At 49.4% G+C, this 16,132-nt stretch overlaps 1 protein-coding gene across 1 annotated transcript in view; it reads right to left on the reverse strand.

Annotated features, from left to right (window-relative positions):
• Nucleotides 1-474: 474 nt before the first annotated feature.
• Orb2 (cytoplasmic polyadenylation element-binding protein orb2) overlaps nucleotides 475-16,132 on the reverse strand; it is a 47,935-nt gene continuing 32,277 nt past the window's right edge. The window contains exons 4-8 of the mRNA XM_076437913.1: nucleotides 4,379-4,672; nucleotides 4,159-4,271; nucleotides 3,148-3,540; nucleotides 2,918-3,028; nucleotides 475-2,778 (exon numbers count right to left, since the gene is read on the reverse strand). Of these exons, the coding sequence (XP_076294028.1) occupies nucleotides 2,662-2,778; nucleotides 2,918-3,028; nucleotides 3,148-3,540; nucleotides 4,159-4,271; nucleotides 4,379-4,672 (1,028 nt within the window). The 3' untranslated portion in view covers nucleotides 475-2,661. The remainder of the gene's footprint in view (nucleotides 2,779-2,917; nucleotides 3,029-3,147; nucleotides 3,541-4,158; nucleotides 4,272-4,378; nucleotides 4,673-16,132) is intronic.

Below are 16,132 nucleotides of genomic sequence, written 5' to 3' on the forward strand. Positions count from 1 at the left end.
GATACACGCATCGCACGTTTCTTGAGAAAGGATCGCGGCACCCCAGCTACCCGGAACCGTCTTCGTCTTAGTTTTTCGTCTTGCCGAAACGTTTTTTTCCGAACAGAAAATCGCTCCTTTCCGCGATCACGTTTTTCCTAAAGTTCGTGCACGCGACGCGACCTCCAATTTTGTACTCTCCTTCTTTTCCCGAAAACCGGTACAGCGTACTGTCGTACACTCGCTCCCTTCTCTCTCCTTCACTCTTCCCCTCCACCCCCGCCCTCTTTCTTTCTTTCCCGAACAACCATGGATGAAGCCGCTCGCAACCAGTTTTCAAAGTATTGGCAGAGACTCGGGGTACAACCGGATCGCGCGCGTCAAGCAAATTTGACTATCAACTTTAAAATTACCCATCTAGCTTTCTCGATTTCTCTACATCGTGTTTTTTCTTTCCTGGATTTTGTCACTCACGCTCCCACACGCTCCCACACGCTCTCTCTCTCTCTCTCTCTCTCTCTCTCTCTCTCTCTCTCTCTCTCTCTCTCTCTCTCTCTCTCTCTCTCTCTCTCTCTCTCTCTCTCTCTCTCTCTCTCTCTCTCTCTCTCTCTCTCCCACACAGTGTTCGCATATTTGTTCGCACACGCATTCGCCGTGCATTCGTTCGTTCGCTCTTCTTCTCTCGCTCCATCTCTCATCCGCTCGGTTTTGTTTCGATACACGACTATCTATCTCTCTCTCTCTCTCTCACTCTTTCTCTCTCTTTCCGCTTCTTGTTCTTCAATTGTTTGCCACGTCTCGCGCTCGGTTGAGTGAATGGGGTAAAAAGTCGTCCATGTTCTTCGAATTTTCGAAACGCGAGCGCGAGTCGCGTTGTCCACGCGAGAAAACCCATATACGATACGCGTACGCGCACGTGTTTTGCATCCTATATGACATACTCGATAAGTCCTTAACAGCTAAAGACTGTGTGTGTGTGATATACAGAGAATTAACTAATACACAGCGGTTCGAAGCGTGGATGATATTCGTTACCTATTTAACATTGATTCGCGAACGGTTCGTCTCCTGGTTTCGCTTCTTTTCGCTCCGACTATCTATCGCTCCGTTTTCGCGGTTTCCACCAGCTCCCGTCCCGGTTCTCTCGATTCCGCGATCTCTTTTATCCTCTCCCTTCCTCTCCCTAACTCTCTCACTGAATATATATGTAGATATATTTGTCCTACGTCGATCGTGAATCTCGCATCCTCGCGTCAAATCAGGTACTCGCTATATTTTTCTCTTACCATTTCCGTCTTCTTTCGCAAGTCCGTTTCCCGGCGTACTCGTCCTTTTAGAAGCCAACGCCTCGATCGACGAGAGAGCGACCGGTCTCCTCCGTGATTCAGAGACGACGCGTTCGACGATGGAGCGGCGATATAGGCGGTAATACTCTTCTTTCGACCCGCGGCACCGTCCGAACGGAGGACAGCCTGCGATCGAAAGGAAGAAGGAGAAGAAGAATAATGACAAGAAGAAGAAGAAGAAGAAGAACACGCCGACATCGTCGTTGGCTTCTTCGAAAGACGGGCTACCGTCCGTCGCTTTGTCTCTTGCGAATTTGCTTCAACAGAAGAGAAGGGCGTTCGGTGAGGAGCGGGGAAAACGATCTTCGTCGCCATGGCGTGCGATCCCGATGGTGGGGTGTCTTTTGGTTGGCTCCGAGTTCACCGTGAAAGCTCTTTCTCTGTCCTCCGTGCTCGAAACAGCTGTTCCGATTCCGATTCGTCCACGAATCCGCGCGAGATGACGGGAAAACGGACGCGGATTCGGTAAACGGACAATGTGCTTTCACGACGATAAACCAAGCGACGCGTACGAACGATCTATGTACGCGCGTAGCTCGTCCGTATCGTTTCGCATGGATGCGTGGAACTTCAGCGAGCGGTTCTATTGGTATCTCGGCCGTCTCGCCCGTTTCTTCCCCGCAGACGGCAACGTGTGTCTTCTCTTCTACGACGACGTTTCCGATCGCATCGTGAATTTTTGCGAGGTCATGGATCGGCGTGACGTCGAGAGCATCGGTTGGCGGGGAACGAACAGCGTTTTGCGGATGCTCGATTTCTTCGCCGAGAGCAACCGTGTTTGCGACTTGCCGTTACGTCCGAGTTACGGTGGAGCAGAAGTTACTCGTCGTAGTAGTATAGTTATCGTGGTGGTGGTGGTGGTGGTGGTGGTAGTGGTAGTAGTAGTTGTAGTAGTGGTAGTAGTGGTGGTAGTAGCGATAGAGTAGTAATAGTGGTAGCGATAATAGTGGTAGTGCTAGTTACCAACGATCGAGTGGGTAGTAGTAGTAATAGTAATAGTAATAGTAGTAGTAGTAGTAGTAATAGTAGTAGTAGTAGGTAGTAGGTAGTAGTAGTGTAGTAGTAGAAACAGTGATTTCGGATTGTATCTCGATAGATAAGTAAGCGACGAGGTGGTGAGAGGCTGACTGTCGGACGGGTCGGGAAGGTGAGGCGAACCGAGTTCGGTTAACGCGAGGTTCTGGGCTCAAAGTGGGGGTATAATGGTGGGTAGCGGGTCTCGCGGAAGGATGACTGGCTGAAGGGAGGTGACGGGTGGCTTGGGGAAGGGGGGATTCGTACGAGCGGTAGTTAATTAGCTAGGGTTGCGAGATAATTAGGGACAACGCAGCTGGGGTTAACACCAGCGGTAAGGTACGGCTCGAGGTCGATCCGCACCCTCCTTCACCAGTGGTTTGTGGAACTCCCGACCCGGTCGAGAATGAATCGTTGCCCAGCAATGCTCGCAATAGTACTGCAATAAAAGGAACGCGGTTACATTATTTTCTTCTTCCCCCTTGTGTGTGAAAATCTCAATCTCACTCTCACTCGCTCGCTCTTTGCCTCGGATCAACGTATCGGCCGATAGACGTTCGTGAAAAAGATTCGCTTACCTGTAAGCAAGTCACGTTGGCGCAGAAGAATGGCGCGAATTTGCCACCGCAACGTTGTCCCTGACATTCATCGCACATTTGATCGTCCAGAACGTACGGTTTCACTTCGACCTTCGGCAACGAGACGAACAAAATGTAAATACTTTCCGGAACAGGTCCGAGGTACGACGCGAGACGTCGATAAATAGAGATTGTAGTACACACAGTCTGAAAACTCGGCGGCGACTCACCCTTTTGTCTATGTCACCGTGCTGCAGTTGAACGAATCTGGCCGATATGGCAGCTATGTAGCTTTGCTGATTACTGAAGGCGACTCTGCCGGCTCCTTTCGGATATTTGAGCTCGGGATCCGTGTCGATGCCGGCGTAGCACACGCCACCGTACAGCCTGTCCATGATCATCGCCAGCTCGACGGCTTTCAACGGTCGCGGTACGCCGCCAACGAATACCGTTTTCCGTGGGTCCAACGGCATCGACGCGTCCAGAACAAAGTCCGCGTCGCTTAATCGCCACGGTCTGATCTGCACGGGCTTGTCCTTCGTGGTCGGCGAACTTACACACAAGTACAGTTTCTCCTCGTCTTGGATGCATGCGTCGATCAACTGCTGCACCGATGCTTCGTCCTGTGGACGAGGATCCGAAATTAGTGATCGCTCAACCCACCCAGGAAACCGCGTCGCGTGGCATTGTACCGTATATGTAGTTCGATTAGTTTCTTCGGTAGTGAACAGCTATATCTTTTCCAACGAGAGAGAGAGAGGGAGAGAGAGAGAGTAAACATAGCCGCTCGAGGGCGACAGAGTTTGACGCTACTCTCTTCTCAGGTGAGGTGGGATCTCCTAAGCGTCTGGACTCTTATACTCCGTTCGTCGCGAACGCAGACTTGTGCGTCCAGACTCACAGCAGGAAGTTACGACGAATGGAGTACGGATTGCGAAAAGCTCTGCGTCCAGACCCACTTAGGAGATTCTAACTCAACCCCCTTGGCAATCGAGGGGTGACTCACGAGTCACCGCTACAAATTTGCTGTACCACTGTTCACAATATTCTTTACGTTATTAAATGTACATATTAAGACAAGTTAGAATTTATGACGAATGGAGTACGTATAAGAGTCTCCAGGATCGCAAAACGCTGCGTCCAGACGCGCTGGACATACTTTAGTATGTATGTACCTCGTCTCGTTCGACAAGGTACAGACAATCCGACTATCGGACGACAATTTTCTGTACGAACGTTACCTGGAAAAGCAGGAAGGCGTAGCCTTTCGGTGGAAAGTAGGATTTACTCTCCGCCTTGTGCGGCCAGTCGACCACCAGCGATCCGAAACGACGAAAACTGGCCTTGATCTCTTCTGCGGATGGAAAAGACGGGATCAGAACGTGAAACGAGAATTATATTTATATATACAAGAGAATATACATAGATAAGAGAAAGATAATACAAAATGGCGAATCGTACCTTCGTCGATGTCCGGAGGTAATCCGCCGACAAATACTTTTCTGGAAAAGCGTTCTCCGGTCTCGCTACCCTGACTGTGCGGACTGCTCCGACTCGGCGACGAGAGAGGCGGTGCTGCCTGCGAGCCGGTTATTCCGCTGCCGACTCCGACGCCGACACCTACTCCGACGCCGACGCCGACCCCAACACCGACGCCAACTCCGACACCGACGCCGTCCAGTTGACTCGGAGCATTTGGATCCTCCAATAGGGTTCCGGTCTGGTCGTCGAGACTAGGGAAGAACGGTGATTTGCCTGCAACGAAACAGCGATTTCAGTTCTGACGTCGAGTTTCCGGTCCGCTTCGAACCGATCAAGGGCGAACAAGGCGTATCGTGTCGCGTCGCGCTCCGATTCTCGATCGCGTGCTCCAACATCGATCGTAACCGGAAATTTCCGGAAACGGGAGAGAGAATCAAACGGGAAAGGATCGGGGAGGGTTAGGGGTAAAGAGTCGCCTGATGTTTACACGGTATCGAACTCACTGTATCTTTTCCGGATAGGAAACCTAACTCTTCTGACGAATGTTGCCATTACGAGCGAGTCTTCGTTCCGGCCGAACGGTAGAAACGACAGAAATCAACGAGGAATCAACGTCAATCTATCCGCAGAAACTTGGCCGCTCGCGTTTCTCGCTGTCGTCAGGAGAAAACAGAAAACTGCGAATGCATGGAAACAACGAAGCGAGAACGAAACTCTGGTCGTCGCGCTGCGTTCGCGAAACAATCGAATTCGTCCTCGATGCCGATCTTCGGTTTTTTCGATTTCCGACGGAAATCAACGGAAATGCGACGGGAGAAGAAGAAAGCAGACCTCCGATGCGCCGCGGCATTTTGATAAATGCACGAGCACGTTCGTTAGGAATTCTTCAACGCGATTCTTCATCGATTTCTCCAGCCCGAGAATTCCAAAGTTAAACGGCTTGGATTTATTGCAAACTCGAACCTAATCCGAAAAGGACGCGCGCATCTTCTTGCCGCGGGAGAATCGATTCGGCGATGTCGATGGCGTTGCTTCCGCGAGGACGGTCATGGCTTTACCTAAACGCCGGAGAGATGTGCTCGGAGAAACGAGATACGAATACGAAATGAACGAGAATAATTTTTCGAACGAAACACCGAGTAACATTGCGTTTTAATCCTCGAATCAGGACACAGTGGCGCGTGTGCAGGGGCGCGACCACGTGTGATATACTCGGGCCTGGATCGGGTCTTGACGTGTACGGTTCCATCGACGCGCCGCGCCGCGCCGCGATGCGGGAAATGACTCGCAACCGGCATCGTGCTCGTATCGATTAGAAGGTTTTAGGTCCCCGGGTGCTCCTCCTTTCTCGTAACCCCGGGTCTCGATTCCTCGTTAATCATCCGGCAACCCTGACAGCAGTTTCGATCGAATTCGGAGTATGGTATCTCTCTCTCTCTCTCTCTCTCTCTCTCTCTCTCTCTCTCTCTCTCTCTCTCTCTCTCTCTCTCTCTCTCTCTCTCTCTCTCAACTCTGTCACGCACACGTGCACGGTAAACATGGACAGCGCTCGTTGATTTCCCGTTTCCACGTCGTCGCGTCGCGTCGGCTCGTATTTGCTTTCGATTCGTGTAAGCACGGTGCACGGTTTGATCGTGTAGTCATTTTGACTGGTTCTGGTAAAACTAGCTTCGTCTTAACCTCGGTAGTTCTAGTGTTAAACTGAAAAGAAAAGACAAGCGTCGACAAAATTGTTTCTCGCGATCTACGTAATTTCGAGGAATTCTGTTTGCCCGGGTTTCCCGACAACACGGTCTGCCGCACGATTTCGTTACGAGGGTAGAAATTGTTCGAGCGTAGGGTCGAAGTCGTCGAGAGTAAAGCGACGGAGCGAGGGATGCCACGCGGACGCGTCGTGTCGCGTAGGGATCGTTTGCCGTCGGCTTGCTACCCCTACGTCTCATCGTCAGAAAGGGGGAGGAGGTGAGGTCTCCGTAGAGGCTTAATCGCGATTCGGCAGGTTCCACGACGACCCTTTCCGACGATAGCCCGATCGGTCGGTGCATGTGTGATCGCGATACGGGATTGTGGGGGGTAAATGGGGGTTGTAGGGGGTCCTCGGGGGTAAACCCGGAACGGGACAAGGGGGTGAAAGAGCGATGACGCGTCTGCGAGCCGCGGGAAATAATCTGACCGGATAATCGCGGCTCCATCGCGACCGGGGTTCTCGCGATTCGTCACCGGTGCTCTTCTGCTTGATGGCCTCTCTGTTTGTCCGGCTGCATTTCGGCGAACCTACAGACTCGCACGAAATTGCTCGACGCTTTTCTCGCGCCTCGTCGCTCGTGACACTCGTGACTCACGGCGCACGGTGTGGCCGATCGCCAATCTAGCTCTTCAAAAGTCCCAAAATGAAAATTGGACTTTACCCCCTCCCCCCTCCCCCACGCTTGTGTGGCATTTAATTCTATGTTTGAGAGCACGAAACATAACAAATATTTGGCTAAAAGGAGACCTTGTACTGGTTTAAAGTAAACAATGAAGCGCCTGCTAATTCTCGCGGAGGATAAAGGGTCAGTATCAGATTATTAAATAGATGGCTGCTGTGCGCTTTCTTGAGAATTGACCGTTCACCACGCTCACCGAGTCCAATGCTTATCTTACGTTACGTACGCAGCTGTGCGTTCGTAGGGGGAGGTGACAGGCTTATGATTTCGAAAAATGTTCGACAAAAAATATCCGTTCGGCCGATCCGTTCTTCCTTATCGTAGTTCGTTATCGCGACCAAGTCGATCTTTATCGATAGGCCGACGCGAGGGGAAGCGAAGCGGCCGAACGGGTCATAGGTTCGATATACAGGGTGTCCCAGAAATGTTGGAGATCTTCGACAGGGGTGGTTCATGGGTCAGATCGCGAGGTTCACGTTTCACGTTGGTGCTAGTGCACTTCTTTACAACTGGACTGCGGATTTTATGCATTCATGGTAAACATGAAAGTGTAAACTTCGAAACAATGAAAAGATCGGACAATTTTACGAACACGTTCTAATCACTGTAACTGTAAAAGAAAAGGTACTGAAACCGATTAAAATGTTTCTTTCATTTGTTAAAAACGACAAGGCTCTATTTATTTAGATCTTGTGCAATTTTTATCGCAATACGTGCTCGGATAAATAAATTTACCGAATCAATTTCCATGCAAGCAACGTAATCGTTTCAATAATTATAAAATGAAAAATCTGAGACCGGTTATTCGACCGGCGCGGCAGTGGTAGGTTTAGTGTTAAGATAACTTCTTAAAAAAGCGTCGAAGAACTTTTTCGCCATGGAAAAAGTTGCTTCAAATGATCTGAGGAGTCCTCGCAAGGAAGCACAACATTTTCGGTGCATCCTTTACTTTTAGGTTGGAACTGCAATCTCGACGCTCTCGTAGAAATGCGTTCGCATAACCGAGGTCGCCGCCACTTCTGGTCACAGAGTTTCCCGAGTCTGTTGGGACGACGAGCGACACACGACGCGCGATGCACGCAGCCTGATTTAGTCCCTTTTAGAATTGATCGCGGCTCGACCAAGGGACACGGTGGTTGGTTCGCGTCTCCCTAGCGGAACTCTCCCTTCGACGCTGCTAACCCCTCGTCGGGTTTCACCAAAAAAAAAAGAAGGAAGGAAGAAAAACCCCCAGAGAGAGAAAACGAGAAACGAGAAGGAAAATTAACGACGCACATACATACGTACGTGTACATATACATACAGTAGTCCCGAAACGCGGCGAAACAACGCACCAAGAGAGCAACGGTATCGTTTCGATGCTCGACGACAGGGTTACGGAATATCTTTCTGAAGCGCGATGTTTCTGCCGCTAGAACCTCGCACGGATCAATATTACAGGTAGCTCTGCCCTCTGAACGCCCGGTTCTCGTTCCCTCCGCCGCTCCCATTCCCGTTTCTATTCCTTTCGTGTCCTCCGTCGACCAGCGAGCTTATCTTTTCCTTTCCTTCGGTTAAAAGCGAGCTCGGACTCGAGCACGACATTCTACACAGTCGAAGAAATTCGTAGCGAGGAAAACTTGCTCGCCGAGCAATGTAATTTTATCCGATCTGCACGAGCGACCCACGCATAGTGGAGTATTTGTATAAAAAATCTTGCGTAACATGAACAATTTTGATTGTTCGAGCTATTGGAATACATGACCAACCGTGTACCAGTTTTATCTTTTTTATTTATGTACTCGTGTAGCGTTGTTATGCATTGAATGTAACGACTATTGTAGTACTAATTTTTTTCTTCGCTCGTTTCTGAAATGTAGCCCGGATGTTACGATTGTTTATACATATGTGACGAAGATGTTGTGTTAATTGTTTCCTTACAGACACTATTTAGACAGGTATATATTATAGTTTTCAACAATTTTTACTTCCTCATTCCTTGTCTGTTTAAAATTATTCAAGTTTGAAGATGACCTATCATTTTCAAGAAAGAAATTTTATCTAGAATCGTATCCTACCTGCTTACGCGTTTCGAATAGGTATCTTACTTAAAACGTTGGGCTAAAGTATCTTTCATCGTTCCATATTTCACTCGCATCAGTTAATTTCTTCGTGAATACATAAAGATCAGCACAGTCTGTAAAATTTTATATTTATATATTTATTTGTCAAAAATCATGGCATAACATGAAACTCGTAAGTTACAACTTCATACGATTCGAAGACTTCGAAGACTTGGAATCTTCGAAGAGTCGAAGCTTCGGAAAAGTAACAGCTAACTAGTCGAGACTCGTAGGCTGTCGTCACCGAACGAAACCGTTCAGGATCTTTCAATTCCGTGTGGATCGCCTGGCGCGGCGTGTCGTTAGGTTCGCTGGAAAAAGTCCTGATCCGCGGACATGGTAGTCACGAGCGTATCGCGTATCGCGTACCGCGAACCGTGAACCGTGAACCGTGAACCGCGTACCACCGACGAGCCGCTGGTATTCGTGTAAACCTCGAGGAAACGCGCGCGCGGTAGCGAATCGAGGTTAATGCCCCTTTCCAGCCATCGGATCGTCCCGCTCGTCTCCTCGCTCGCAGTCTCGACTCTCGAGTATGCTCGCCTCGCTCAACGATTTCTTAGCGCCCAGTGCGCGGGGCGCGGGTGCAACGCGTGCTCGATTCGTCTCGCGTATTTTTCTCATCGCGACCCGACCGCGAGGAATCACGCAACCCCATCGACTCCTTGCCTGAAGGCTTTCAGCGGAATTTTTTCGGGAATCCCGAAAGATTTCGATTCCGTCCCGTCCCGGTTTCGCACACCTCTAGTAGATACGCATTCTTGATGCGTAGGTTCCTTGCAAAGTTCTAGTAAAGTATACCCAGAAGAAATCATCGTTGCCTCTTGACGACGCACACCGCAGTGATTCGGCAGTTTTTATCTGGCGAGAGATCATCATGCGAAACACTGCGGTCTCGCGCGTGGTCGGTCGTCAACGGGATCGATAAAAGCAAAAGTTTCCCTGGCGAGCGTGGCCACCCTCGAAACCCTCCGCCGCGCCACAGCGTCGCTCACTGCTCTCCACTCTCCGCTCTACGGAGCTAACCGAATATTTCAGGGACACGCGATAAACGAGACGCGTCCCCTATCGACCGTAGAGACTTGCGTTGCGGTCCGTATCAGACGTGTTCTGGAGCACGGCGTAATTACGCTAGAAAAAGCTAGAGAGATAGAATACAGTTTGCCGAAAGGTTCGCCTCGACACGAGGCAAAAGATAGGTGACGAGACACGAGACATAAGACCTAACCCAGACTAACATGGCACGGAATATTGGACAGGTCGAGCATGCGAGCAGAAGCTAGAGAGACAGGACACTGTGGCCGAAAGGTTAGCATCGACTGGCATGAGGCAAAGGATAGGTGACGAGTAGATTGCGGATTTCATGCATTTATGACAAAAATGAGTAGGTGAACACACAGAACAGTGAAATCTGACGATTTGAAAAACACGATTGTATCGCCTGTAGCTGAATAAAATGATTAAGAGAAGGAATAAAACTTGGAAAATTTTTATTTCACATGGAGATCCACAGTCTAGTGATGGGGCAAAGGATAGGTGACGACGAGACAGGAGACAGGAGACAGGAGACACAAGACACGCGCCATGCGGGGCGTGTGGCGCGACGAGCGCAGATGAAACGAGGCAAGACGACGGCGCACAGACGCGCGTCATCTCTAATCCAATTTGGAGCGTAAAAGGGGAAAAGCCGGTTACATAGGAAGGCGAGGGTTTATCGTAATAATCAGCCATTGTCGAAGGAATATAATGAATGCCATCTCATGGACGATGCCGGTGGCTATTCTTCTCTCATGACGTTCTTCCTGCCCTACACTCTCTCAAATTGCCCGCCGCGATCTACTCGAACTCCTCCACTACTCCGCTGACCAGTTTCGTTTCAGATAAACCTCGGAAGCCTGTGTTTCTCGGCTAAGAGTTTCGCGCACCGGGCCGTCACTGCGTCCATCTTCTTGTCGGAATTCGCGAGACTCATCACAATCGTTTCCTCGCAGACCGACCGAGCGTGTCTAACAGTTTACCGTTCCGGTAGGAATCGTTTCACACTTTCTCCTCATATACCGCTATGTAAATTCGCACGGTTTGCACGAATTTACGGCTCGAGTTCGAGTTCGAGTACGAGTTCGCGGCGACGTCAACCTTCGTCCGCAGTCGCGATTAACAGAAACAGGATTTCTATTTATTCTCTGCACAGCAATAGAGGATGGGACTCGCTGGCATGCAACAGAGCGGTCGCAACGACGCGCAACGACGCGCAACGGCGCACGACGCGCGACGTCGCGTTCGAAGAACAGCATCGATCGGATGTTGTCCGGACGCGAGAAACGCGCGCATAAAGCCTTCCTCGGCGATCCTACCGATACACCTCTCCGACTCGAACGCGGAGCAACGTCGAAATCACAACGCGATGAAGACGATTCCCGGTTTTTCAAGATGATAACAATCGTAATCGAAGAAGAGCAACGATCGGTATGACGAGAACGATTCCCGCCGATCCGAGACGTTTTCGAAGATGAAACGGGAGAATTGGAGAGAACGAGGGCCCGTTCGACGTCCACCGCTTACTCAGCGGAGGCTGTCGACGATAATCGTAATCGAAGAAGAGCAACGATCAACTCGTTAGCCGCGTCGTGCGACATTTCCGCCACGTTTTTCCATTTTTCCTGGCCTCTTCTCGAGACCGTCTAGTTGAAGCCGACCGTGTCGACTCGGCGTTATTCCTCACTCGCTACCAGCAACCGTATGCATCGTCGCGCACTTCCGTTTACCGAGCGAAACTTGTAAAAATTCATAATTATGAGCTTATCAACGACTTAGAAAATCCCGCGAATTAACGAGCGCGCGTCTCAAGAGGCCGCGCGCATGTCTACGACAGCCCTCCTGCACCCCCGTCTCCACCTCCGCCACCGCCACCGCGTTCTCGTCTCGTCAGCCTCGACGAGTTGCCACTCCGCCTCTCCAACTTCCGCTTCGCACGTCTCGCACGCCTAGCACGACGAGCGCGCGTTTTCTTTTTCACCCCCCTCGGTCACGAGCCACGAAAATCCTGTTATCGTTCAGGGAAACCAAAAGAAGAAGAAGTAAGAGTTTGCCAGGGCCAGCGAAAAATATCCTATCGATCTAAACTCTTTATCGATTGCCCCGATCTTGCGTAGCGGCCTTGGCAGCACGACTCCATGCGTTTATCGACCATGTGCGCGCACCCTTTTCGACTAATTTCGATACGAAACCTTCTTGCTACGCGCCGGAAGTGAGATTTCGCGATCACGATTGCGGCGATACGCTCCAGCACTGTCGACCCTACGTTTCACGTCTTAACCCTTTCCAGTCGAGGCGATTATAGCTTGAAAATTGAACATTTCTTCCGACCTAGAATAATTCCATCGTATGTATGTATATGATTAGACTGTATGTCATAATTAGATATGTATATGATCTTTATGCAAAATAAAAAATATTTACACTGATTGTAAGACACAGGAACCAAATAAAAAAATTTTGTTGAGCTTAATTTTCTTATTAAGCTGGAACTAACACGTACACTGATATGTCCTTAAGAAATCTTTTTTAATATGTCCACTGTTTGGAACTGTACGTAGCCATTTTTGTCATAAATGCATAAAATCCGCAGTCTACATACGAGTTATTTCATTTTAAGGTGGGATCTCCTAAGCGCGTCTAGACGCAAGCAATCACTTCTGATGACGTTTGGGGAATGGATTAGAAGAGGTCCAAGATCGCAAAACGCTCAGAGAAGATCACACCTTTACGTGGCAACGACGCTGACGCGACATTAGCTTGCCGAGCGAATGAGTACGCTGCCTGTTAAAGAAATCCATTCGATATTTATATGGTGCATAGGTCACACACACTGCACCGAGTAAAAAAGTCGTGGAGAATGTAGATCGAGATGTGAACCGTTTCCGAGATACCTTACTATGCGTAGCATTTATGGTTGGCGAACGGTGGCCAAGACGTTTGCCTAGTGTTTTTTCCTCAGCACAGCTTGTCCCATCTACTACATGAATATTGCAGAAATATCGATTTATATTTTGGACACCCTGTATGTTCGAGTATCTATTACGTGAACCAACTGGCAAGATCGAAACGAAATGCTCGGGTGGCATCGCGCGGAATCTATGTCGATGCGACGAATCCGCTCGAAGGAGAGGGTATCGGATTCGCGGAGTACGATGCAGGATCCTCGATGCACGGCACGGTGTACGGCGCACTCCTGACCTTTCGAAACCATCGGATTGCGCAAGCATGAATCGCGGGGCGTCTCGCGCACTTTCGACGCGGTTGCATCTCGAATCGTATCGAGCGTAACAAAAGACGAAGGCACCGGCCGGCACGGTTCGCGATTCGATTTCACGACTCCGCGTCCGTCGACGGAAAACTTTCCTCTTTGTTCTCCGAGCCGTTTCTCCATTTTTGTGCCGACGCGCGACGTCGAACGCGAAAGTGCTCTCGATACGAGACGAGACGAGACGCAACGAAACGTATCGCGTTAAGGCAGGTCTCGGAAACTGGTCTACCCAGTCTCTTTTTCCTTCGTCCTTCCAACTCGTCGCGCCAATATCGTCCATCTCGTTTCTCTTCGATGCCGTAGCGGCGGCTCTCCACGGAGTATCTCTGACGCTGCGAACGCGCGATGGACTCGGCGTACACCGTTATCGCTAGCCGCTAGGCGTATTATCGATCCGAACCGATCGAATTACGAGAACAGAGCTCGCTTCGCGCCGGTTATATTCTACAGACTACAGAGTACACGCTGCACTAGTGTACACGGTGTCCCATAAATGTTCCACTTCCTTGGAAAAAGAATCTTGAAGATGTTTCAAGTAACTTTTCCCTTTGGAAAAATGCTCTCCGCAGTTTTGTTAAGGAGTTATCGACGAAACATGATTGATGTCTGTTTTTCGTTCGTAACTCCTCGACAAAGCTGCGGAGTAGTCTGTAGTCTGTAGAAGTATGGAGAAATCTGTAGTCAGTACATAGTGTGTACTCTAAAGGGTGTTCGAAAAATGTTGTAAAGTTACTTCAAATGACTTGGGAATCACCTCTTTCTTGTGGAATCATGGTGAAGTCAGCGAAGGTACGAGACAACCGAAGATAGTCCAGAACAGTCCTCTCATGGTCGCGCGGGAAACAGACTCCCGCGAGCAGGCACGGGTGTCGCGATTCAAAGTCGACGAAGACGAAAACTTGACGAGAGCAATCGAGACGAAGAACGGTTGGCCGCCGCGCCGTCGCGTGCTCGAGACCGGATACCGCTTTTAGATCCCGGTCGCGTCGGTGAAAAGTAGCTAGTGCGTCGAGAGACGTTGTCTCCCGATCCGCGCTAATAGCCTGTAATTGCGCAGCGCTCCGTGCAGGTCAATGCAGCGCAGCGCGGAACCGTTAAACTTCGCTCCGATCTCTGTAAACGGAGAAGATCGCGAAACTTTGCCAAGGATGCTAGAAATCTGGCACAAGGAAAATCGTGCGCCTTGACTTCGATTTCTTTCGAGTCCGCTTGAAATCGACAAGCCTTCGAACCGTCGAACCGTCGAACGGTCGAATGGAAATGGAATTCTGTCGCATAGATAATTCGGTCGTCTTCTACCCTTTGGCCTCTGTCTTCTATTCCGGATCAGACTTCTGCGGACCCCGCTTGTCGGTTAGACGCATTTATTGTTTCGATGGCCGCGGTCCGCGGTCCGCGGTCCGCACCGGAATCTGCATTCGTTGCATATGCAACGGCAGCCTTGAACTTGCGACCGCTCTACGCGCACCTACCCGTTTGCGTCTCTCGGTGCGACGCGACGAGGAGACTTTCTTGATCGAGAATCGGTACGGTATTCGTGTAACATTCGATACTATTATAATATTGGAAATTAGTAGGATAGCCGTAATCGGATCCAGTTACAGGCCAGAACATGTGATGTGGCAACACCGCGTACAGGCATCGGTCCAATCAGCTGATCTGATCCAAAGTGGCCAGATTAACACTAAATCTACCGAGCACTGAAAGCGATTCAAACGATGCTCTCTATTCATTTAGATTTTGTGCAATTGTTCTGGCAATATGTGCTTCGATAAAAAGATTTGTCGAATCAATTTCCATGTAAGCAACTTCATCATTTCCAGAATTGAAATAAATATAAAACTGGCCATTGAACCGGGAGTGGTACCTTTAGCGTTAAGACTTGTTCCCCCACTCTATCTTCCCCTTCTACGACGCTTCCGCCGCGGGCCGGTCACGTGCCGCGTTTCGTCTCTGCATGCGTCATAATGTCACGTGACTAATCCGCTATTGGCAGAAGGAGGGTAACATGTTCCCCTCAATGTTTTACCCGGATCTGGCGACTCTGGTTCGACTTAGCTACTGCATATGCGCGACTTCAGATCACTTCAAATCGGACTGAGACAGTGTTGCCAAAACCGTGTTCCGGCCTGTAGATACTAGAGACGGCCGTGAACCGTCAGAGGCGATGGAGACAGTTCTACGTTAGGGAATATACGCTCGTTCACACCGGCAAGCCATGGCATAGTGGACTATGGGATATGGGATATGGATACGAGTTGGAACTACGAACGCGTAACATTCCGCGCAAGACTTGGATGACTGGTTTAGGCGTTTCGTAAGCCGCCTCCTCTTCGGATTCGAGCTCGTTCCAACGATTGGCCAACAGGTGAATTGCGCGGAGGGTCTTAAACGCGTATTCGATCGGATGGTTTGCATGAAATTAGCCTCCGATAGAAAGTTCTTTTACCGAAGAGCCCGCACACTGGTCCGGGCGGCCGATCTAGCAGTTCGATTTGGTGAACAAGGGATTGTCTCATATCGGTATTTACTTTCTAAATGTTTAGCGGAGCCGAAAATGTCGATATTAAAACAAGCATTTAAAAATGAACATACCGTGTATACGATTTTCTATCGAAAAATGACTAAAAGATTTTTATTTTCGAACGAAGAGCATTCTTTCACCTCGAAAATGCACACCTCAAACTTAAAATTACAATTCGTCATTTATTAAATAAGTAATTTTCAATAGACTAACGAAAGTTGTCCAAGTTATTTTCCTTTGACGTGGAATATCTTTTTCAAATTGGAATATATTGTCAATATACTTTTCCTCTTTTCTTCCACGTTTTTATTAGCTTGTTTTCTGGTCTGTCCGTTTGACCGTTTGTCTGTTCGGTAGAAATTTTGCAATTGATTT

This window comes from Lasioglossum baleicum, chromosome 14 (assembly GCF_051020765.1).
Source record: "Lasioglossum baleicum chromosome 14, iyLasBale1, whole genome shotgun sequence".
NCBI classification, from domain to species: Eukaryota; Metazoa; Arthropoda; class Insecta; order Hymenoptera; family Halictidae; genus Lasioglossum; species Lasioglossum baleicum.